This window comes from Lissotriton helveticus, chromosome 8, assembly GCF_964261635.1.
Source record: "Lissotriton helveticus chromosome 8, aLisHel1.1, whole genome shotgun sequence".
Lineage (NCBI taxonomy): Eukaryota > Metazoa > Chordata > Amphibia > Caudata > Salamandridae > Lissotriton > Lissotriton helveticus.
Genome location: NC_136069.1, coordinates 200,938,252 through 200,961,942, shown reverse-complemented (window position 1 = coordinate 200,961,942; position 23,691 = coordinate 200,938,252). Strand labels below are relative to the sequence as shown.

The 23,691-nt window shown below is 42.0% G+C and overlaps 1 protein-coding gene across 9 annotated transcripts in view; it reads right to left on the bottom strand.

The window, feature by feature from the left end:
- The window catches only part of RUNX1 (RUNX family transcription factor 1), a 547,678-nt gene extending 524,193 nt beyond the window's left edge, over nt 1–23,485 (bottom strand). For 2 of the 9 annotated variants that reach the window (XM_078656901.1, XM_078656907.1), the window contains exon 1: nt 23,022–23,206. In XM_078656901.1, coding sequence (XP_078513027.1) covers nt 23,022–23,184 — 163 coding nt within the window. In that variant the 5' untranslated portion in view covers nt 23,185–23,206. Of the gene's footprint in view, nt 1–23,021; nt 23,207–23,326 lie in introns of those variants that run through there. The other 7 variants (XM_078656903.1, XM_078656902.1, XM_078656904.1 and 4 more) reach the window with 6 other exon arrangements.
- Between the last annotated feature and the right edge of the window lie 206 nt (nt 23,486–23,691).

Here is a 23,691-nt window from a genome sequence, read left to right as displayed (position 1 = left end):
GGTACCGCTATTTAGAGTCACTCCAATACCGAAACCTATGGTGCTTCTCCATGCTGTAGCCCAATATTCAATATTGCTGTGTGATTCATTGTATTCCACAATGAACTTAGAGAAACTTTAACATACAAAACTATGGTGTTCCTCCACGCTATAGCCCAATATTCAATACTGCTGTGTGCTTCAATGTATAATGCAGTTCAGGTATATTAAAAATGTGCCTCCAATTTCGATATTAGCTTCAACCAAGATGGCTGTTCGGATGTTGCCTTTTCACACCATATAACCCCTAAGTGTGTGGGTATGTAATTATATTACCACTGTGATCTTAGAGTTACAATTACATAGTTCAAGGTGCTTCTTCATGATACAACTTATTGTTTGATAATATCACTTTGCACAACGTGCTTTAAATGTTTCTGAGTTCAACATTGAACAGTTCCAAGGTGACAGTTCAGATGTCGTACTTCAAAACTATTTTTAAACCACGTTACCGCAATACGCTCAAACATCTTATGCAGTTTATTTATGTAAAAAAAAAGAAAACGCATAACCTAAATATCTCTCAAATAATAGTCTTTGATTAAACTAAGTAACTACTTGAGATAATATCTTTTCCCTGTTCCCCGTCAGGATTTGTATATATTCTGAGTTCCCAGCCAAAATATCCCTACATTGGCGTAGCACACGTTCTGTTCACTAAAGAAATAACCCCTTTTATTTGAACCTGTATTTCAGTCACATTCTTCAATTAATTTTAGACCTTCACATTGCGTGACTCTTCGATACTGCACGCAACAAGTTCAAGTCATTATCCAGCTGACCTTATAGTAAGCATATCTTCTATGTAATACAGATTTAGGAGATAGTAACATATTTAATTTGGGGAAAGGTCTTCAGTACCATTCACTTTCTATTCAAATGATCCCGTTAATTAACTCTATTTCTTTGACAGTAACAATGATATCCTTAACTTTTTCAAGGTTTTTGAGTTATTAAGCTGGTGATGGTGTTCTATCCGCAAGTTTATTGGAACATATTTAGCTCACTCCACTGAAGGTGTATTAAAAAAATATTTGGTGGCACAAACAGTGTTGCAGGCCCACTGTTAGCATTTAATTTGCAGCCCCTGGGCACAGGTAGTGCACTCTACTAGGGACTTACAGATACATTAAATATACTAGCTGTGAATTAGTCAATGAAACCTTGTTTAGGGCAGAAGCACATTCACTTTAGCACTGATTAGCATTGCTAAAGTGCCCAGAGTCCTAAGGCCAACAAAAATACAGCAAACACTGGAGGTAAGCAGGCAAAACAATTGGGGAAGACCACTCTAAGGTTGTCAGGTCTAACAGAAGTGTGTTGTCTGTGCTTTGAGCCTATGTGGGCGTTTCTATGTAAGGCATGCAGTGTGGTTTTTGTATCTTGCGACGCAGCACTTAGCGGTGTGTTGAGGAAGTCTGAGAGAAATGCAATTTTATATTTTATATTTTTGTGATAAGCTGTCAGCACAGATTAGCTGTGAAGGTCCCTTTATTATGTTGCTAATTTTTCTTTATGGTCTTAGTTCTATTTCCTATTTGTGTTGTGGTTGTGGTACCTCCAATCTGTGATTTTATAGATTTGTGGGATTTGGTAGGTGTGGAGAAGAAGTGAGTGGTTATCAGATATGTGCCTGGGTATACTGCATTTACATATATACAAGGGCCTTCACTCAGCCCTCTTTGTCAATTGTTCTGTTCAAGTGTCATTCACAGTTTTGCTTCCACACGTTACAACATTCAGCATGTGGCAATGTATCAGCCCACCTAATTTATTGGCTCTCTTGCAGTGGGAGTGAAGGCATTTTGCCTGATCACACGTGCCAGCCACCAGAAAAGGAATGCACTTCCCTGACAGTGCTGGTGTGCCTCAGCTGCAGGTCTACTACTTTTACTTAAAAAAAAAAAAGTTTGACCAATTGGTTTTGTATATTGGATATGTTTGCAGAATAACATTTAAAAAAATGCATGGTTGTTTAATTTTCTCTGCTGATTTTGAGTTGTAGAGACTTTTTTGGACTACTACTCCATACTCTGTTCTGAGTAGAGTGAGGGAAGAATGTTGATTAACTCATCATGGCAGCTGTGCAGATCACATGTCATTTTGAGGAGTTGTTGGAGGCTGATTTCCTTGGAGGGAAGTGGGAATTTGTATTGAGCCTGACTGAGCAGTGCAGTTTGTATACGTGGGAGAAGACCTCTGTCACCTGAGCAGTATTTGCTAACTTGTATTGTGTATGGTAAGGAGATTCAACATGTATGTTTTGAATTCAGTGCGTTATCCTGAAAATACCTTCCTTAGAAGACCAGAGACTTTATTAGAATGGTTTTCTTTACTTTGGTTTTTAAGGTTGTACAATTTAGTTCCTCTACTCTTGTGTGGCATGCAAGATGATTCACAAGCTGTCCCTCTTCAGTCATGAATAGCTCACCTGTTTATATTCCATGACTTGTAGTCCTTTATTTGTAAAACAAAAATGCACATTCCAAATTTCAAATGCTAATATTCAGGATAGGATAAGCCACCCTTACCTAACATGGGAACATTTGAGCACTCTGGCTACACAGTCAAAGGAGTACAATTTCCAATCCCCAAATCAAGTGACTCCATGTCATGGGTGACACAAGCACTTGCATTGTATGAACCACTGTATTGCTTTTTATTTTTTTACTGAGATTGGGGTCACCCTCATTGGGTTAGGGTATCTCCCATCTCTATTTGTTCAAACTCAGGGCTTTATTTCATTATACGTTACTAGTATAAGAGGCAAATTTTAAGATGTTCATGTCATTTCTGCTTCGGCTCTTTTCGACTGCTAGCCAGAATAAACTGTGCTGATTGGACAGGTGTCGGGGCTGTGCAGTGCCTATTGGGAATCCCTCTCTGGTAGTTATCAGGGTGGAGCTCTGGTACCCATTCTCTCAGGAACCGACCGGTAAAATACTGATGTGACCTTGGTGGTTTTCACCTTTCATCATTTGCTCTGCAATAACAGTTTGATATTATGTGCCAGCAGAGGAGGGTGTAAGGCCACGTTTATAGGGATCCTTACAACATACACACGCAGCTCCACCCACCTGGTACACCTGGCAGATCACACTGTTTAATTACCAGGCGATCACACCATTTAGTTATCAGGGGATCACACTGTTTAGTTGCAAGCGGTTCAATCTGTTTAGATAATAGGAGTATGCTGTAATGAACAGAGACAACCATGAGGTGGTATTTACAACTGAAGCCCAGAGATTGTCTATGCCCATTTCATACTGAGGTCCATCATTGTTTAATATTTTGGCCTTGGTAGCGTACACACTTCGCCCATTCTAACTACCTCTTATGCCAATAATGACCCAACAACTATATTTTAACAGTTTTTTCATTTTATTCCACTCCATAACTCCTTTGCTAAGCATACTCTATCAAAAAACAAATAAAGATCCTAGCATAGCCAGTGACACACCTTCAAGGCCACCATTCTGGTCTATAACCCCTAATTTAGAATTATGGTTTTTGCTGGCTTGGTATGTCAGCCTCAAGATGAAATTACACAAGAAGACACTATCACTATGAGGTGCAACATTTTTTCTATTCTTCTGTGAACAATATATAAGAGAGCACTATGCTTCCCAAAATATTCATTGACATAGAAGAAATTCCTATTTTGAGTTTTCTCTGTAAGGCGGGGGCTTATTCCTTGAGTTTATGAATATCATGCAGTGGTTCGGTGGGCCCTTGGATAGGCCAAAGTAGTGAGAAGGCGCTCGTCGCGCTTTAATTTAATTGGCAATGGTGGGGATTACTGAGATGCAAAAGAATGAATGTAAAAAGTGTATCCACCCACCCCGTTCAAATTAAATACTTGAAGCAACTTGCTCAATAAATCCAGTCATGCCCTCCATATGGCCCTAAAATAATTTGATGTCCGAGACTTAACACATACCAGACATCAAAATGCTCTGACTATCTCTGTCTGGGTTGCTCGAGCTGAGACTTTTAAACAATGAGAAAGAAAACAGATGTGGAAGGCTGGCTTATAATATACCAGATTAGCTCTACTTGTGGTCTAAAAGGCCTGTGACTAGTTCAGTCTAGTATTGCATCAGGGATTCTCTTGCATCATAGACAGTTGTTTATTTAAGGGAAGAGCTGTTGCAAAAAATAGTAGCCCAATTAACCCTATTTACCAATATTCCAACAAACCAAGAGCATGTTTATGTATTTATCGGTACCCAATCAAAATTGGTAGCCATTTTGACTAGGCATTAGCAATGTATTACCCTTATTCTGACTACTGTAGTCAAGAACTAAACAGTATGCCTCTACTAAGGATTAGTTGTTTACTAAACAGAGGGCTTTCTTGAAGATGAGAGGATTTGCCTCCCGCCTCAGGAAGGGAGTGAGTAAATTCCTTTCCTTGGTGGATGATATCGAGAAGACCGACCCCCACATCATTCCTTCTTGTAGTGAATCATTCGTAGAATGGCAGCCGAAGACGACCTAAGGGTGCTATTTAAACAATAATGTTGGAGTTTATCTTGAAAATATATTGATGCAAGCTGATGAAAGGCCCAATGGGAAATGAAAAAGCTCTGAAAGAAACCTCTTTTGCCAAAAGACAGACAATGTAATGCGACTAAGAAAACTGAAAGATGTGTTCCTCTTGGCAGACCCAGAATTACCCATTCTTCCATAACAATCACTTGTGGCCTCAATAATGGAACTTTAAGAACATCCGAGCACAGAGCATTACAGTAATCCAACATTGATAACATTGTGGACTGGAATGCTATTTTATAATAATGAAGTCAGATCTTCTAATGTTCTTTAGGTAGTACAAAAGGAGTAGATGTAGTTTTGTTGACTTGTGATTCGAAAGACAGAGTGAAGTCTATGGTAACTCGTAGATTCCTTGCTTCCAAACCAGGACATGGAGAGGTGCTTAACTATGCTGGCCGCCGGTTACCAGCTACCAGCCCATACATACTGGGGACCTTCCACGATAAAGATCTCTGTATTGTCTGTATTGAACCTCAGAGCATTTTGCACAACCCAAAAGTCACTGCGGAGAGACAACTTTCAAAGCTGGATTTAGCACAAGCGAAAGGGCAGTCTAAATGAATGAGTACCTGGGTGTCATCTGCATTGGTTCAACGTAAAGTTGAAAGATTAGATCAATCTGTCTACGGGAGCCGCATAACTTTTAACAATGAAGAGTGTTATTGCATGCCCTGCTTTTCTGATTTTAAATCAGACAATTAATTAATGATTTTCATCACTTGACTTCTGTCTGGTAAATATGATATGAGCCAAAGCATGATCTTGTATGCAAACTTTAAAAAGACTGATCATCAAACTATCTTGAGAGATGGTATTGAAAGTGGTAGAGACATTGAGTAAGATCAACACTTCTTTGCTGCCCTCGTCTATTATCCAGCTTGACTCGTAATTCTGTGCTGTAAAAATTTCTAAAGCCCATTTGTGTAGGGATCTGGCCATTTACATATTTCCCAAGATTTTTATCAGAACTAGAAGCTGCAAAACAAGTCAATAGTTATTTAGAATACTTGGATTTGAGTCTTTTTTCCAAGATAGAGGTCACAACTTCTTGATTTCATGTTGGTATCAACATTCATCCGAAAGAGAAGCTTCACACAAAGAAGAAGGTAATGGACTAAACTGATCAATTCCCAAATGCATGATTTGCACAGGACATGCATTCAAAAGAGATGCTGATCCGTAGTGTACAGTCCTTCAAAAGCTTGGTCATATATTCAAGTTTCTATTTAGTACTATAATCTTCTCCAAACCTGTTCTAAACCTTGCTTAGGTTGGCCAATGTATGGGGACTACCAAAGCACAGAAAGTCTACAAATCATCACTTAATGATCTGTTTCAAAGGAGCAATTAACTCTTGAGAGTTTGTGACCCAAGAATCAAATTCTGCGTTCATTTTTGTTACACTTTCAGAGAAAAACAAAGGAAGGTGAAGGGTGTGTCTCATATAAGCATCTGTAATCTTCTCAATACTGCCTAATAGGATTTCTTTAACAGGTGGGTGTAGACTAGTCAGTCAAAAAAGAGCCAGATGATCAGTCCATGAAAGGAGCCGCAAATCAACCCCTTGTATATTAGTCAAGGAAAAAAATATTAAATCAAATGGGTGCACATCTGTGTGTGGGAAAGTTCACAAATTAGGGTCAGCCCTAGAGTCCTTTTTGCATAACAACAAGGCTTTAAACTTTTCATTAGTAATTAGCTCATGTTATAGCATGTATTTTTGCATCTGGCCTTACATTGCATAAGCCTGCTTTCATTTGTCATGTCCCGTTATAGTGACATTTGGCACTATATTAAAAAAGGAATCCATTAAAGTAAGTGGTATTGAGTGATATACATTTACTTTATGGAGTCTCTTTACTAGACAGCCCCAAGCTATAGTTTATCCGGAGCTTTGGAGTCTATTAGGGGATGGACAGCGGGGGCCAGCACAGGTAAGAGCGGTGAAGTGGGCGGTGTCAGGGCAGTGGGGCGGGGTGGGGGCAAAATTCGGCAGACGACGGGTTAGTTCAAATTAAATTAATAAAACCACTTACCTTGCGCTCGCTGCATCGCCGTCCAAACGCCACCGATTCCCCAGTGCGGCGCAAATTCAACGCCTGCGCTGGGGAATTAATTAGTGGGCATAGTTCGTACGGCCCCCGGCCGTCCTGCGAACATGTCCAGTCGGGGGCCTTCCTGAGCACGCAAGCGGTTACACCCCTTATTCAATCCCCGTACCGCGGCAAAATTATCGCCGCAGGGAAGGGGTTTATATCAATATTGTTGTTATTATTATTATTATTATTAGTAATAGTGGTAGTAGTAGTATTAATTGCAAAGAACCACTGACAACAACAACAAAACAACATCTAATTTAATAATAATAAAAAGAAGAGGAGGATGAAGAAGATGAAGACGAAACAAAAGAAGAAAACCTATTCTTCTATTTCTTTCTATTCTCCTTCTTCTTCATCATCTTCTGATTATTAGTAGTAGTAGTAGTATCTGGAGAAGGTGCACTACAACCAGGTGCCAAGCTCAGATTACCCAAGTAAGTGAACCAACATAACAAATCTAACAAACATCCAGTACTAAAATAGGAATTTAAATACATAATATTTTTTCTTTTGGGCTATTCTCAGCACAGTGCAACATAATATTTAAAACAACACACAAATAAAAGAGAATAGAACTGTTGTTCATAGCATGCACTCTGGAAATCACCTTCTTGAATTAATACGTATAATAAGATATTCATTTAAATCCTAGTCACAATAATCACAGGCAAGTACGTCTCTAAAATTAACTAATTTATCACCGCTAAAATAAATTGCAGAAATTCTTCAACAAATGAGTCCTAGTAGAACTGCTTTGTTGGTTCATGAGAAGTAATCAATATTAGTATTCTGAAGTGCAAACTGTAATATATTTGAAAGGTTACCACAATAATTAATAAGAACCTAAGTGCATGACCCGCCGTAGGTTCACTGCATGCTTATTATACTTGTGTTGATGGGAAACAACAGAAAAGTCACTCCTGACTAGAGCTGGCACCATGCACAGCAAAAGAAATACAGCAACTAAACTAAGCAATCACACCTAAATACCTGGGCCTAATTCACAAAAAGCCTCTGCACTCATGGCAGAGACCCCACAGTTGTGGGGTAGTCTCCGCACTCAGGGCGGAATCTCGGCAATGAGAATTCCCTTGACTGCTACACACTAGACCTTGTAACTTCAAAGACCAGTGCTGAGCTGCACAAAATAAGCAAAAGTAGTTATGACCATTCACAATGATGATTTAGATTTCAACTGAAAAAAGATAAAAGTGTATATTCGCCATGGTAAATGTGTATGTAAACATACATTTGTGGTCAAATTAACCTCAGGTACATTTGACCTGACATACTTGGTGTGTTTTTCCCCTTGGCTTTTTGCCTTCACTCCCTTATTTTTGCTGAATTATGTTTTGTTGGCATTAGGACTCAGTGTATTTTCTCCCTGCCAGCCAGTGGCAGTGTGCATGTGCTATCTCCTTTAAACATGGCACCATTGGCATCTACCCAAATGGCACATTTGTTTACTTATAAGTCCCTAGTGAATGGTCCTACATGTACCCGGGGCCTGTAAAATAAACACTGTGATAATGGCACATTTCATGCACTTTGGAAGTACTACAAATGCCTTAGGATGGCAGTGAATAGAATGCAATTTCTATTCAACATAATTTTCTCATAAAAAAGGCAACCTGTGTGTTCTCACTCCGAATGCACTGGGTGGACACCAAATAATACTAAAACCGAGCTCCAAAAGATTATGTTTTAAAATATATCTGCAATACATAGAATAAAAGTAAGATCCAAGTTATTACAAAATATGTGTTCAATTAAGCTTGTGTTTTTTGCTGAGGGTCACATTGTAGATATTTTACATAAACTATTTTACGCTGAGAGGAAGAAAGGCTAATGTTAATGAAATATTGTTACTGTGTTTCCATGCAAGATACAATCATTATTTCAGTAATTTTATTTTTATGTATCTATATAATGTTTAGAAAAGCAACAACTAATTTGTAGAGGTGGACGGTTAACTCCACTCCTCTGGTGCAGTTTGCGGAGTTTTGCTTGCGGAGTTTCGCAAAAACTCTGACGTGTGATGGAATTTTTATTGCATGCTGCTTGCCAATGGTAAGTTGGTGAGCGCGAGTGAGAAAATCAAGTGCTAGACCGTGTCCTGGCGAGATGTCCCATTGCAGACAGTCACGGAGGGTCGCTACCACTCGTGTTGAGAAATCTGCCGCTCGTGGTGAGAAAGCTGCCGCTCAAATAGAAAATCTACTTGTGCGGCAGAAAGAAGCAGGGCACTCTGGCACGCCGCGTGCCACAACTCTGCGAGTTCCGCCCACCCCTACTAATTTATTAATTGTAATTTGCCTTCTTATTTATGCTTCTGCATTTTGTATAATGTTGGAATCCTTTTGTTTCTTTAACCACAATTTAAAGGTCTAACTGGCTTCCAAATGCCAAGGAATGTGACACAATATTTCGCTTAAAGTTGCTTAAAATGCTGAATAATTTGCCTTCTCCTGTTGCAATCATTTACCTTTCCTTGCTGCATCATTTTGTAAACCCTGCTGCATCATTTGGTTTTCCATCATCACATTTGTTTTTTTGGGAGTTTTATATAGTGCTAACTAGACCTGGAGGTATCAGAGCGCTTTACATGAGCACCAGTTACGTTACATATGAACACACTTTCATTTTTGTTAGGCACGGGGAGATTAAGTGATTTGCCCAGAATTACAGAATGTTGAGCGTCCCTGCCGATACTCAAACCCGGTTCCCCAGCTCCGAGGTCAACCGCCCTAGCCGTTTGGCCACATTCTCTTCCCAGGAATCGCATAATTCCAGTGGCCAAGTGATTACACACAAGGTTTCACGTTTGTTCCAAATAGTATATAGACCAGTCCCAGGCCCTTAATGGAACACTCATGTTCCCACCCAACCCTATATTTACCACTGCAGGGAATCTGCCACAAGCAATATTATTCTTAAGGGGTATTCCATGAATAAAGATTTGCAATCTCTGACCACAATATACATTCCTGGGCAAAATTGAATTTAGGTATGCAAAACGTTTGAATTTGGGTTCTATGCTTAGCACGTGAAAGGTATAGAGCCCTATCGTGATGGTTCTGGCAGAGCTGAGCGCCAGTTCTTTGCACTTGAGGATTCTAAAGTTTAAATATATATTTTGGAATTTCTCTGAATTAATGCTTGAATTTCAAACAAAACAAGTCGGAAACAGAGAGAGAGGCAATCCATGCTCTTTGTTCCCGACTTGTTTTGTGTAAGGCTCATGCATTAATTTGAGAAATTCTGAGTTATATATTTGAACTTTAGACACCTCGTGGGACAAGAAAACAACAGGCACTCAGCACCAGGCATCATGATAACATCTTAAATCTGTGAAAATAACCTAGCTTGTTACATTGTCAGTGAAACGGTTGTTGAAATTAAATAACACAGGGCCATATGTTACAATCCCAGAGGTGACCACAACATGTAACATGGTTGCAATATTTAGCACTGCGGAAGACAAAAAGGTGAACGGTGAACTTAATGGACTAATCTCAGCCAATGGAAAGTGCTTAGGCAGCATTCCAGACCATTGTCTCTTTGCTTATTATACCATTCCAGACAAAAACCAACCAAGTGCAAATCAGTATTGGTCCTTCTCCAATAGGAAAAGTGCAGACCGAACTGCTAGGCCAGGTCCCATTGGAATAGGAAAGACGCAACCCCAGACCGATTTCTCCCAATTGGGCCTTGTCAGTGAGGTTTAGTTCGGTACAGTGAGCACAGGTTGCATTTCTGGGCTTTGCACAGAAGAAAAGAAAAAAGTGATGGATGGAATGGCTGACTTAATCTCGACCACTGGTATTTTTTCCTGTGAGTGACATTCCAATCCATCATTTTTTTTGCTTAACCACCTCACGCAAGAACCACCCTCAAGCTATCCACCACTAATAAAGGTGAGTTGTGGTTACCACCAGCAGAACCAATGTTTATTGGTGTTTTCAAAACAGAATGTCCATGCACGTTCTGAATAGTGTGACCATCCATTTCCACAATGTTTTATTTTATGGACAAGCTTTATACAATAGCAACGCACTCTCGATCCAAATCATGTGTGCACCAGGATGGGACAGATGTCCTCTGTTTCACCAACAAACGCCTACCCAGAATCAAACATATTATAATGAGCTATGGAAGGTGTTTCTTATTACCAGCACGTTTATTATTTCACTAGACTTGTTATTATAGTAATGTAATGATATGAACTAAAACCATATCCACTTATATGGATTGCAGTGCTTGCTTTTCCCCTCCATTTTTGGGACTGCTAAGGAACATAGGAGAACACTGAATTGTTTTCCTAAGAGCATTCCATTCTCAATTCTGTATTTTGTTTTTTAATTTAGTCTTAGTACCAGTCTTTTTATTTGTTTTTATTTGGCACCAGAAACCATGGCATTTCCTTAAAATTAAACAAACAGACAGCTTGAAAATTTAAATTAACCTTTAAGCAATACTTTGGTTTGAAGAATCAAACTGAATGTATATATATATAACAGCTCTTGCTTCTCTTATTCTTCTCTTCATGCCTAGCAGGAGGGAATGCATTATTTGGGAGACTGGTATGGTAACAAAAGTGCCACCATATTTTCTAGCGGGTAGGCTCACATTATAAACTGAAAAGTTCATAAATTGCCGGGTGCATGCTCAGTTCACACTCAGTTATACTTTAGTGCCGCAGACCTCTACATTGAATTACATGTTACTGCCATATCTCTCTTGCGTGACGCACTCCTTACAAGTGTTGAGCCCACATGGTACTTCGTCTGTAGTCCTCCAGCAACTTAACTGAGTACAAAGGGTCAAACACCAGACCACATACAGTGGGAAATACTGTAAGGGCCGTGATGGTGAAAACAAAGATTGAGCTTAAGGAGGATTAGCAGAAAGTAATCTGCATTATCACCAACCCCCACTCCCTCAGTATATTTTTATTACAGTTGTAATTACCAGAGCACTACTTGAGCATCAACCAAAAAAACTGCATTATTTTGGGACACCCTTCACCTTTCTGATCGGCACAGAATCTTGTCACAGAGAGAGTAAGAACCTGTAAATAATATCAAGGAAAATACCTTAAACCAGTAACTACTACAATCCATTAAAAAAAGCAATACATCCCCCTCAGGAAGCTCCATGATCAGCACACACTGAAGAGGTGACCTCAGGTTACTGGGGTTGGCAAAGAAACCCTCATACTTTGGCTTGTGGTTGGGTTGAGGATAAGCATAATCAAGTCATGCCCTGGTCCAAACTATACACAACACGCCCTGATTGGTTGCTTGTAATCCTCATTAAGTCTGTCTTGTTCCTCCGCATCAGGGCCATGCTTATATGGGGCTAGCATGGGCAGTGTGTGGTGTTGCATTACAAACTTCTACACTGTTGGTAACCATTTCATCTTGAAAGTTTTCCTTTGCTATTAGTTCGTCGCTCAGAGAGGAGTGGAGGCCTTCTGCCCAGCCATTCCTTTCCAACACTACTCAGCCTGAACAGCTGCCATAATGACTGAGAACCAGGTGTATGGCAGGTGATACTCGCAGTAGACTTCTCAGATGTGGACATATCATAATAAATGTACTCTCTCTGACAGGAGAAGCACTACCCAGGATATTTTAGATAACAACCTCAATTGGGAGCCACAGACTAATATGGCGGGCTCACTTGGTTTCCTGAAGTGTAGATTTGAAGGGAAACTGACAGTCTGCAAAGTCCAATCTAATCACCAATCAGTGGTTCACAGTATATTTGATCAGATCATTACAACTCATTGCACTCAGGGACTGCAGTGCAATGTGGTCAGCCTGATACCAGGCACGTGCAGTTGACCAAATCAGACCCAAGACTGCTGTTATTAGTGGCATAACATACAATGGTCCCCACTTGCAAAATTAGATTAGGGTCCGCTAAAGAGCTAGAGTTAACTCACTGCAACATGTAAAAACGGGGGCTCCTAAAGGAAAGGGTCCACCCAATGTTGCAATGGTTATTGATAGAAAATAGTTCCCAAACACCTGGGCTCCTCTATGGAAAATAAATATTTGCATGCTTCTCCTGAAGCCCAGATATCCTTTCTTTCAGCCAACATTGCACTGTTACCTATTCAGGATAGCTTTATGACAAGGCAGTGCAGGGCAGACACGTTGATCGCTACCAACACAAGATCACTCCTAACCATTATGGCCCCACAGCCAGGTTGAAGGGATAGAAAAATGTATCAGTGAAAACTACTGGATTCTGTCCTTAATTCATTGTATCAGAGGAATCAATACATCCAGAAGGCTGAAGATTAGTGGAAAATACCTACCAATGGAGGGGTCATGCATGTGTGACTCTCTATCAGCCTCATTCTTTTCAAATGCAGATACTGAACCACATTTTTTAAGTCTACACTTATTTTCTGTCATTTTTGTACAATGTGACATTTGTCTATATTCTACTTCCTTTGCCCCTCATTACGAGCTAGCCACTTAATTCATTTGGGACCGGTAATGGGTGTTGCCTGCCACAGAGGAAATCAGACATCAGTGGAAACACAACAGATCTGTTAACTTCCAAATGGAGAATTTGGCTGCAGAAATCTCTTAGGGTGAAATTATGGGTGAAAATGACGAATTACCAGGGGAAATAAGACCCAGAATTACAGATTTCCCTGGAAATTTCTAAATTATTTGTGGACCCTAATGGACCAACTCACAATGGACCAGATTTCCCCTGTCTCGAGTTACCAGTACCACAGAGTTACCGATTCCCAAAGGTTCGGGGAATACCACACTATTTCAGGAGCCTCTTGTAATGAGGGCCTATTATGTTTTCGTAACATGACAAAATGCAAACCCTTTGGCAAAGAGCTTCAGAAATGTAAGTTAGGCCTTCCGGATTTTGCCACCATGAGAGTAGGCGCTACTTTTAATCAGACTAATTATCTAAAAAATAATTGATATAAAATCCCTCTGATGTACCATCCACACAGCATCTCAGTGTCTCCAGGCACTGCTCATTTCAAAGTACCCATTCACTACATTCCAACAGAACTCATACGCAGTCCTCCATGCACGAGGTACCCTTTCATAGCTCCCACTACGGTACACGTTCACGCATAACCTAATGGTACCTATGTACAAACTCCAGTACTTATCAACTTACTCTCCTGGGTTATGTCCCACATCTCCTCCCATAATAAGCATCTATAGCATCTATTCAGAGGTCGCTGGAGAATTCCTGTGTAAATGCTCGCTTATATTATCCTTTCACATAGCTTCCTGTGGGACTTGTTTACAGGCATCACACATTGCTTATTCTTCCAAGGTGCACATTCACAGATTATCCCACGATCATAATCTATATAAGTTTTATTTAACTCGTCTCCAAGGTTATGTTTCTTAGTTGTTCTGCTTAGCTGCAGCATTAACACCGAAAACAGTAACAAGAAAGTAGTTAAAGGTTGTTAGGGCACCTATGACTCTATACATTTCTCAGAGCTGTTGTGTGACAGTTTGTTCACACTTAAAGAGTTGATCAATTTATCAGAAGATAATACCACGGTGCAGCATCAGCTGTTAGTTAAGGCTCTAGACATACAGAGCTACGGCGATATCAAACAGAGTTTGTAATCAATCAATAAATCAGGGTTTGTAAAGCCCGGCTACCCACCCGTGAGGGTCTCAAGGCGCTGGATATGAGGAATTATTGTGCTGTTAGTTTGAGAGTTAGGGTACTTTTAAAGGTAATGACTACTGCTGTCCTGAACTCTCTGTATTTCATAATTAGATGTGCTACAAGTAGCAGCAAGAAGTGGAAATGTGTGCTTCCCTACTGTCCCTGCCTTTGTACTTGTACACTCAACCGTGCTGGGAATGAGCCATAGAGAGCTGGTAGGAAGCGTCCAGTGTCAAGGCAGGCCTTGACCACTCCTCTGGACCTGACCTCAATGCCTCTGTAAAGTGTAACCATGACCATTAGAAACAGGACTGAAACCAATAAGTAGCAGTTACCAGATGCTGATAAGTTTGATACGTCTGGCATAGCTCTGATTTTGTCTGCCTACTGGTCAACATATTGCAGAATGAAACTCAATGTCTGTCCTGACTTTCTTATGCCTTGGCGGGGGTTCAAAGAGTTTCCCACCTCAGGCCTTCCTGTCCTGGGAGAAGTTGGCACCTGGTGAAGATTAGAGGTGGATTTCTCTCCGAAGACTCAGAGAGGAAAACGCCAAAAACACGCCATGGTAAAGTGAGAGGGCTCCTGGAAAAGAGAACTGAGGTAGGATGGACAATACCACACCTCTCTGTACAGGAATGGCTCATTTGCAACAGAGAACTTGAGAAGATAGCTTCGAACGGAGAGGAAAGACGAAAAAGAATCCCAGGACATTCACATCAAAGTCTTATCCTTTTATTCCAAATTGTGGTCGCTGCTTTTCAACTTTTCGAATATGACATGACAAGCATATAACATATGCATACCTAACTGACTATAGAAAATTAGTTCAACACACTTGTTCATGCAGGGTTGATCCCTATCCTAGATTTAATTTTAGACCCTCAGGTCTTGGGTGCACTGATTTTTCCTTCCCCTGCCTAATGAGCCTCCAGGGCAGGCCAATTTTGTACTCAGTTCTCTACTATTGCAAAATAACCCAATACTTGTTCTATATACAAACGTTGCCACTGTAGTAAATATCTCTAAAGACTATAAAAAAATGTTAGTGGGAAAACTGCTTACTAAAAATACTCAGTGCGTAAAAGTGGCGGGAATCGGCGCCACTCTGGGTGCAGGAATGCCCTTGATAGCCCAGAACATCAGTCAATGTATACATTTCGCAGCGACCTCCGTGGGTGGAAGTGAGTAGATCGAGAGACAGAGTGAACAAAGATGGTCTCATAACTCAAACGATAGTATGGAAAACCGCGGAATGTTTGTTTTGAGAGACCTTCACACAGGGAGTAACATTTAGCCTTCCGGTGGCTGCAGTTTTCTCCACAGAGCTATAAAATAGCGGGGCTGACCACGTTTCAATGCGCCACTTGTCTGACATGTTGGAAACTCGGATTTGAAATCTCAGATTATTTTGCATTCATATGGTAAAGTGCAGTATGGAACGCAGTACTAGGAGCCCTTGCAATAAACATTGACCTTTTATGGTGATGTCTGCTTCCAGTTGCATACTGAGGGTATTGTTAATCATTTGGGATACACACTGAAAATCTACTGAGATCTTATTTTCATTTAAAGAAAGCAAGATTGTCTGTGTTTTTACATATTCAATCACTTAGACAGGTAGAAACAGAGGTAACATTGCTTGTATTAAAGCCCCCAAAACATTCCTTATTGATGATTGCCATAGCCCATGGTTCAAATTATTATTTAGCACAAAAACCTGAAAAGGTATCTAGACACTACACATTACTGAAATGTCACCGTTCTAGCTCTTAGAAACCTCAACAATAGTCATCTTTCTTCTATTGGACAACACTGTCACTGTCACACGTGACAGACACATCTACCACTAAGTACATATAGTGGACATGAAGCAGGACCGACTTTGATGGAAGGCAAGGAGTTACAGAACATGCACAATCATTGGCTCATCAGTACCCACATACTCAGCAATGTGGGGTCCTGTGTGACTGAAGGAGGCGTATAGCTTCATGCAAGCCCCTCATGGTGCCTTACATAATTAATGCAAAAAGAACTGATGGATAGAATGCAGAATAATGTCATACATTCACCTCAGTACAGAGTTCTGTGCCTAAATCCATCGTTTTTTGCTCACCAAGCCATTCCAGTTTGGACCCAGACATATGCAAATCAGTCTTGACCCTGCGACCAATGGGAACAGTCTAGCCCGAACTGCCAGGCCAGGTCCTCCGTGGACTGGAAACAAGCATCCTAGGACTGGTTTGAGCTTTTAGCCCTCATCAGCCAGACATGGGTGCCTGGCTCCCAGTGCCACTGGAATCAAGCTATCCTGGCTGAAGAGAGGTGAAACCCCGAAACCGATCTTAGGATGCTTGTTTCCGGTTCAGGGAGGACCTGGCTTGGCAGTTCGGGCTGGACTGTTCCCATGAGGCATAGGGTCAAGACTGATTTGCATATGGCCAGGTGTAAACTGGGGTGGCATGGTGAGCAAAAGAATGATGGATTTAACCCAGATCTCCTGACTGGGGCTGAATGTTTTGATTTGTTCTGCATTCCGTCCATCAATTGTGTGTCTTTTACATAATTAATGGCACATCCCGCCTCTTCCAATCTATTTGAAGGCATTGATCCCAATACAGCATTGGTAAATAATAGTTTCATTTAACAAATAGATCATTATTTAAAACGGATATTTATTTGTGATTTTCTAACAAAAGCCATTTATTTGAATCAGCACAAATCAATTCAAAGAATGCAATATTTGGAAAGGTTGTTTTTAGATATCCTTTCTTGTACACACATACATTTAAATTGGTTATATCTAGACCTCTCAAACATCCATATAACGCCTCTATAATGAATTACAACAACACATGCTCACTAGATAAACGTACAAGTAAACGCAAAAATATCAGTTTGATGTAACACCATATAGAACACGTGTATTACACTCGACGCAGTCAACAGTGTCCATTTCTGAATAAAAGTTGAACTGTACAGAAGAGGGGCTAGCTTTTGAAAACTCAAAGTGGTCGATTTATTGTGATGCTCTGGGATGAACAGAACTAGATTATATGTATTGCACAGGCACCAGCGAAAAATTGCTCCATCACCACTGCAATGCAAGTCATGACAGCAGTGTTGTGTCAACTCACACCTGGTGCCACAATCCACTGAGAATTGGACCAACACAGTGTCTGCTCATCCGATTGACACAAATTATGTTGTCTAATATAGCCTCTGAATAAAAGTGAGAAGTGCCTTGATCCTTGTGAAAGGATGCAAGACTGGTGCAAATTTGTTACTGATTTGTTTTCTTCTTAAATGCATACGTATTTGTGTAAATCGTGCTGATCTGCACTCAATTGTAATGTATAGTAACTGCATGTATATAGCGCTTACTACCCCTGATGAGGAGTTGACGTGTGACACATTTTCATTTGATTCAAAGTTGTATTGCTGTGTTTTTGCATGTAACCTGTGATTTTATGTAGCTGATTCAGTGAATAAAAGTGCACTAAAGGAAAATGGGCCCTTATGAGACCTGGGGTAGAATTCACACATATATTTCAGATATTTTTGGTAGGTGATATAAAAATAAGTGCCATGCAAGTCGCCTTAGTATTCTATTTGTCCTATATTTTCATTTTAATTGATACATACAACACTTTATGATTTCGTTGCATACATAAAATGCATGTACAACATGATGAAATGTGACAACAATTGTTCTTTCAACCAGCCAATGAAACTTATTTGCAGACAAATAGGGTAAACCACTTTCATGATTTGACCAATTTACTATTCCTTTGGTCTGAAATCCACCAAACAATTTAGGCCCATATTTGTAATACCCTCACACATATGGCACCTAAGATCATCATAGAAACACAAACATTCATCTGATGCATACAATGACCACAGAGAAAGATGCCCATCATGGACCACCAGTGATGTGAAGAAAATGCACTCTCCATTTCAAAAAGTGAAATGCAAATGTTACTGTGTTGAAACACATACAATCAATCAATAGTAGTGGAATGAGCTTGAACTGGGCATACTTGCACTGGCAATGTCACAGAAACAAATAGCTACATGCATCAGTAAAAGGATATAAACATGCAATAGTTTTCTGTTGTGATTCAAATATAACATTATCCAGAGGAATGACAGTAGAGACACCTTACAAAGAAGCCAAGATGGGGTCCATGTTTGTAAAAAACAAAGCAGCCAATCTGATGCTGGCTGATCAACAGAGGGTTCATTCAGCAAAATAAAGGGGGCATAGAGGGGAAGAAGATGGTGGGTCACATTGGGAAAAACAGCAACTCATGTACCAATCAAGATTCGTAATGCCGCTGAGAGCTAATATAGCAAACACAACAAGAGGATGGAAGGAGTGCTGAAACTTTTCAACCACTCACCCCCAGTCAAGAGATCTGGGTTTAACCCATCGTTCTTTTGCTCACCCGGTTTGGACCCAGCCATATGCAAATCAGTCTTGACCCTACTCCTCATAGGAACAGTCCAGCCCGAACTGCCAAGCTGGGTCCTGCCTGGACCGGAAACAAGCATCCTGGGACAGGTTTCGACAACTAATATACCAGACTGGAAAATGAAACTCATCTATATGTGCATAGTATGGGTTTTTGTTTGACCAACAAGGTACACCTCATTTAGAAGAGAGTTCAATGATATGCCAGTATTGCAACACCAAGTCTCAGTGAATGAAGACTTCTTATGTAGCACCCCTATTGCTCATGTCACTGCTGCGCCACCCATCAACTTTGAGTGGGCGCCACACTACGAACATTGGAATTACTTGATGAAATCACCCCCTCAACCGGTGACCTCAATAAAACAAAGCCTCTTTCTTGGTCTCGCCTTTATCTCACTACCTCTGATCTACAGCACAAATGGCGGCACCATGAGAATTTTCTCTCGGCTCAGTTTCCTCACCTTGTGAGAGGCCGTGTGGTGTGAGCAGATAGAAACAGGCCGCATCCTTTGCGGTGGACCACAGTCCATTACCACGTCAGGCTCCCTGACACCGTTCCCACCGCCCTGAACAATAGCTGACTCCTTTCTGTCTCTCTTTTTCACTCAAAAATTCACATGCTATTTATCGGTCTAAAAAAGAGTTATGGATTTCCTTCTGTTTAGGCCGATAACATTAAACCAGTGGAAAGAAACGAGTTGTAACTTTTCCCCACCAACTCAGTTTTCGGCTGTTTAAAAACCGCGTGCAATAATTTTCAGCACAGGGAGTCACAGTTTCTAGGGGTGGACCTCTAAACAATTTTGAAAAATATGGGTAAGAGTAAGCAATCGAAGATAATTATTCTTTTTTCATAAACCCAGTCCCAGTGTTATTTTTGTGAAGTTATTTTCACAATTGAAATGCAGAATTTAGCTGAAACGTAAAGGGAGCTTCACAAGTATCGTTTTAAAAATAAATAAAAAGTGCATTTCACGGTGCTTGTGACCTTGTTTCTCGGTACAAGGCCACGCTGCTTCTGCAGCCTTGGCACAAGTGCAACTGTTCGGCAGCCCAGTTGTTATACTTTCTGCCCACATAACTACCCTTTCTGGTATTGTGTTTTGATGGTTTCGTGGGCGCCACGCGAGCAGTTTTGTGGTTGCACGTGAGCTCACACGTGAGTAAATGCCTCCAGTTCTGCACCGGTCCCTGTTCCAGGCAGTGTTGACAACATCAGCCGAACTGTCTGCTAGCTGCTCTGAGGTAGAGGGCTGCTGGTTGCCACCGCCTCTTTTTAACTGCCTGCTTGTTGGTAAGCGGTAGAGAGCCTGGTCTGATGCTGCTTGTTACCCCGCCTATCCGAAGTTCTGCTGGTGCTAGCTGCTCTCAGTGCGTGCAAGAGAACTACCTCTGGCTGCTGGTTACCGCCACCTATTTGAACTGTCTGCTCAGGTGGCGAGTCAGAGAGCTGCTGCTGGTTACTGCCGCCTTGTTTGAACTGTCTGATAACTTCTCTGGGGCAGAGAGCTGCTGGTTGCCACCGCCTCTTTTGAACAGTCTGCTTGTAAGGGGTAGAGAGCCTGAGCTGCTGGTTGTTACCACCGGCCCTCAGTCGAACTGTCTGCTTGTTGGTAAGTGGTAGAGAGAGCTGCTGCTTTGTAACCACCGCCTCATTGATTCGAACTGTCTGCTAGTTGCTCCGAGGGAGAACCAGAGAGCAGACTCTGGCTGCTGGTTGCCGCCCCTGTTTGAACTGTCTGCTAGCTGCTCAGGGGGAGAGTAAGAAGGCTGCTCAGGGGCAGATCATTGCTGCTGGTTATCGCCGCTTCGTTTGGAGCTGTCTGCTAGCTGCTCCGGGGGGCAGTCAGAGAGCTGCTAAGGGGGAGAGTCCGAGAGCTGCTCAGGGGCAGAGAGCTGCTCAGGGGCAGAGAGCTGCTTAGGGGGAGAGAGTCAGAGAGCTGCTCAGGGGCAGAGCTTAGGGGGAGAGTCAGAGAGCTGCTCATGGGGCAGAGAGCTGCTTAGGGGAGAGTCAGAGAGCTGCTCAGGGGCAGAAAGCTGCTTAGGGGGAGAGTCAGAGCTGCTCAGGGGCAGAGAGCTGCTTAGGGGGAGAGTCAGAGAGCTGCTCCGGGGCAGAGAGCTGTTTAGGGGGAGAGTCAGAGAGCTGCTCATGGGGCAGAGAGCTGCTTAGGGGGAGAGTCAGAGAGCTGCTCATGGGACAGAGAGCTGCTTAGGGGGAGAGTCAGAGAGCTGCTCAGAGTCAGAGAGCTGCTCATGGGGAGTCAGAGAGCTGCTCAGGGGGAGAGTCATAGAGATGCTGCTGGTTCCCGCCGCCTCTTTTGAATTGTCTGCTAGGGGTAGAATCAGAGAGCTGCTCATGGGGAGTCAGAGAGCTGCTGCTGATTCCCGCCGCCTCGTTTGAACTGCCTACAACGAGGGCGCGCGGCAACCAGCCAGTCACCGAAGGCCTCGTGACTAAACTCCGCAAAACATCTCCCCTGTTACTAGTAAATACTTTATGAACATAGTTTTGAAATGCCTCCACGGACTTCCCCCAGCTCGGCTTCTTTTTCTTTTGTCGTTAAAACCCGCGTTCCTTCTTCAGGAGGCAGGGGGCTACAGTCGGTTGAGTGAAGCACGCGTCTGACATAGTTTCGTTCTTTACGTTCCGTTACTTGATTACTAATATGAACGTCCAATGAGTCATTGCGTTACTGCCGTGGCCCTGGCAGGTGGCGCAGAAACGAACGGTTCCGGCACGAGCTTTCCCTGCCGGAGCAGCGCGAGGCGTTGCAAGCTCGCGACTGGATGCACGAGAACTCAGAACCCCGCGCGCATCTGGTGCATGGCGGGAGGGGGGATTTAAGCAGCGGTGCATCGGAATGCAGATACGCATCTTGCACCATGCACAGCACAGCTGTTTTTTTATTACTAATGTATATAACTGCAAATGTAGACAACCGAAAATACCCATGCCCAGCTTGGAGCGGTGTTACACAAGCACGGAAACTACACTGTCCGAGCTTCGAATTGCTAAACGCGTCCTTTCATTTCACCGAAATACCACAGCGGGTTGAGAAGGGAGCGTTAACGGCTCAATCGCACACCAACAGGTATGTGACAGAGAGAGAGAGGAAAGAGAGAGAGGTGGAAGAGAGAGAAAGAGGAGAAGAGAGCTAGAAAGAGAAAGACAGAGGGAGAGAGAGAGAGAGGGGAGAGAGAGAGAGAGAGAGAAAGAGAGAGGGGAAGAGAGAGGGAGAAAGGTATAATTTATTTCCAAGCCTATATTTCGGAAAATTACCACTTCTGCATGTCAGTATACAATTTTAGTTTTATTTAAAAAAATATATATGTTGAATAGATTTCTGCTATTCATAGAAACAACAACTCTAAAAGAAGGTATATCTACTTCAACTCTTTTCAAACTTTCTCTTGTCTGATGGTTAAACTTGTTTAAGGTCACGTTTTTTCTGCGTCCTGTGCTTGTGCACTTGGGTATAACTTTATCCTTGTCAAAACAACTCGCTAACATTTAGAGGTGGGAACATCAGAGCTACACAGGAAGAAAATACAATACGGTTTTCGGAATGACTAATAAACATGCATGTAATTGCCCAGAAATACATGCAGATTGTCTTGTGTACTCTACTGCCCGGTGGGTTCATGGCCAATGCCTAGAAGCAGTGATAGCCTCACAATGGGCAGCACTGTATGGCGCTGTCTTCAGTCCATTGAATACTTGTTTCATAGTCTCTCAGACCAAGGTGTTTATGCAGCCCCTCTCTTCTCTGTTTTTGTCACTGACAATGGCTAGCAAAGTCTTTCACACCCCACTTCTAAACCCAAAGAATTATTTGGTGGTCAAAAATAACATGTGCACCTTTTCCTCAAAGCACTTTGCCCCATTCCACGCCTTCGGTCTTCTACTACTCCGCCTCCCTCCTTCTGTCAACACACAGATGCTTGGACTGGGGAAACTCTTTGGAAATTTTCTATCACTGTGCATGCCAATGTTTTCCTTTGCAGGGCTGTTGACCCTCCATAAAATATGATCATAATAACAACAACCAGGGAACTGTCAATGGAAGCAAACATTTACAACCAAGTGATAAGTCTCTGAGAGCTCACATCCCAAGCTCTATCACAAAAGTGTCTAATACTTGTCTAGTAAGCACACAGCCACTTACCTCGTGAGAAACACTGCTGGTACGAAGGAAATGACTCAAAGATGCTGTTTGAGGCCATCATTTCCTCTTCGAAATGTCCTTGGTCTCCTAAGGCGGGGGGCTGTGAGATCCCTTTCACCTTGGGGAGCGGAAAACACACAAAAAAGAAAAAAAACCCTGGCATTATCAGCCCACTCAAACCATGGCTGTTCTCTGTTCCCTTTCCTCGGCAGTGATGACGAGACACTGATAATGCACTTAAAAAAACACATAAACAATGCAATTGTAAAAAATAGTGGATGGGTTGTGGTTTTGGTGAAGCTTACCGCTCTACGAAACTCTGTGGTTTGCAGTCGAAGTGATTCGCCCTCTCCGCTGACCAATATCGCAGACCCAGTCTTGTGTGACTCCCTCTGCACCCAACTTGTGGTTCTGTGGTTGTTTAAGAGGCCAGAACAAGTGTTTCACACAACCAGAATGACACATTCGACGGTTCCTCTTTCTACCCGCCCGCCTTCATTGGCTTAGGCCAATCACATAGCATGGGTGATGTCAACCATGCCTTGTACTCTCAGAGCTGTGCCCTGCCCCACCTGCCCTCCCCCTGGCTGAGCTAGAAAACAGCAAAAAAACACTAGATTCTGCAAGACACAGAGAGAGGAGAGATGGAGAGCTCTGACTCACAGCCTGC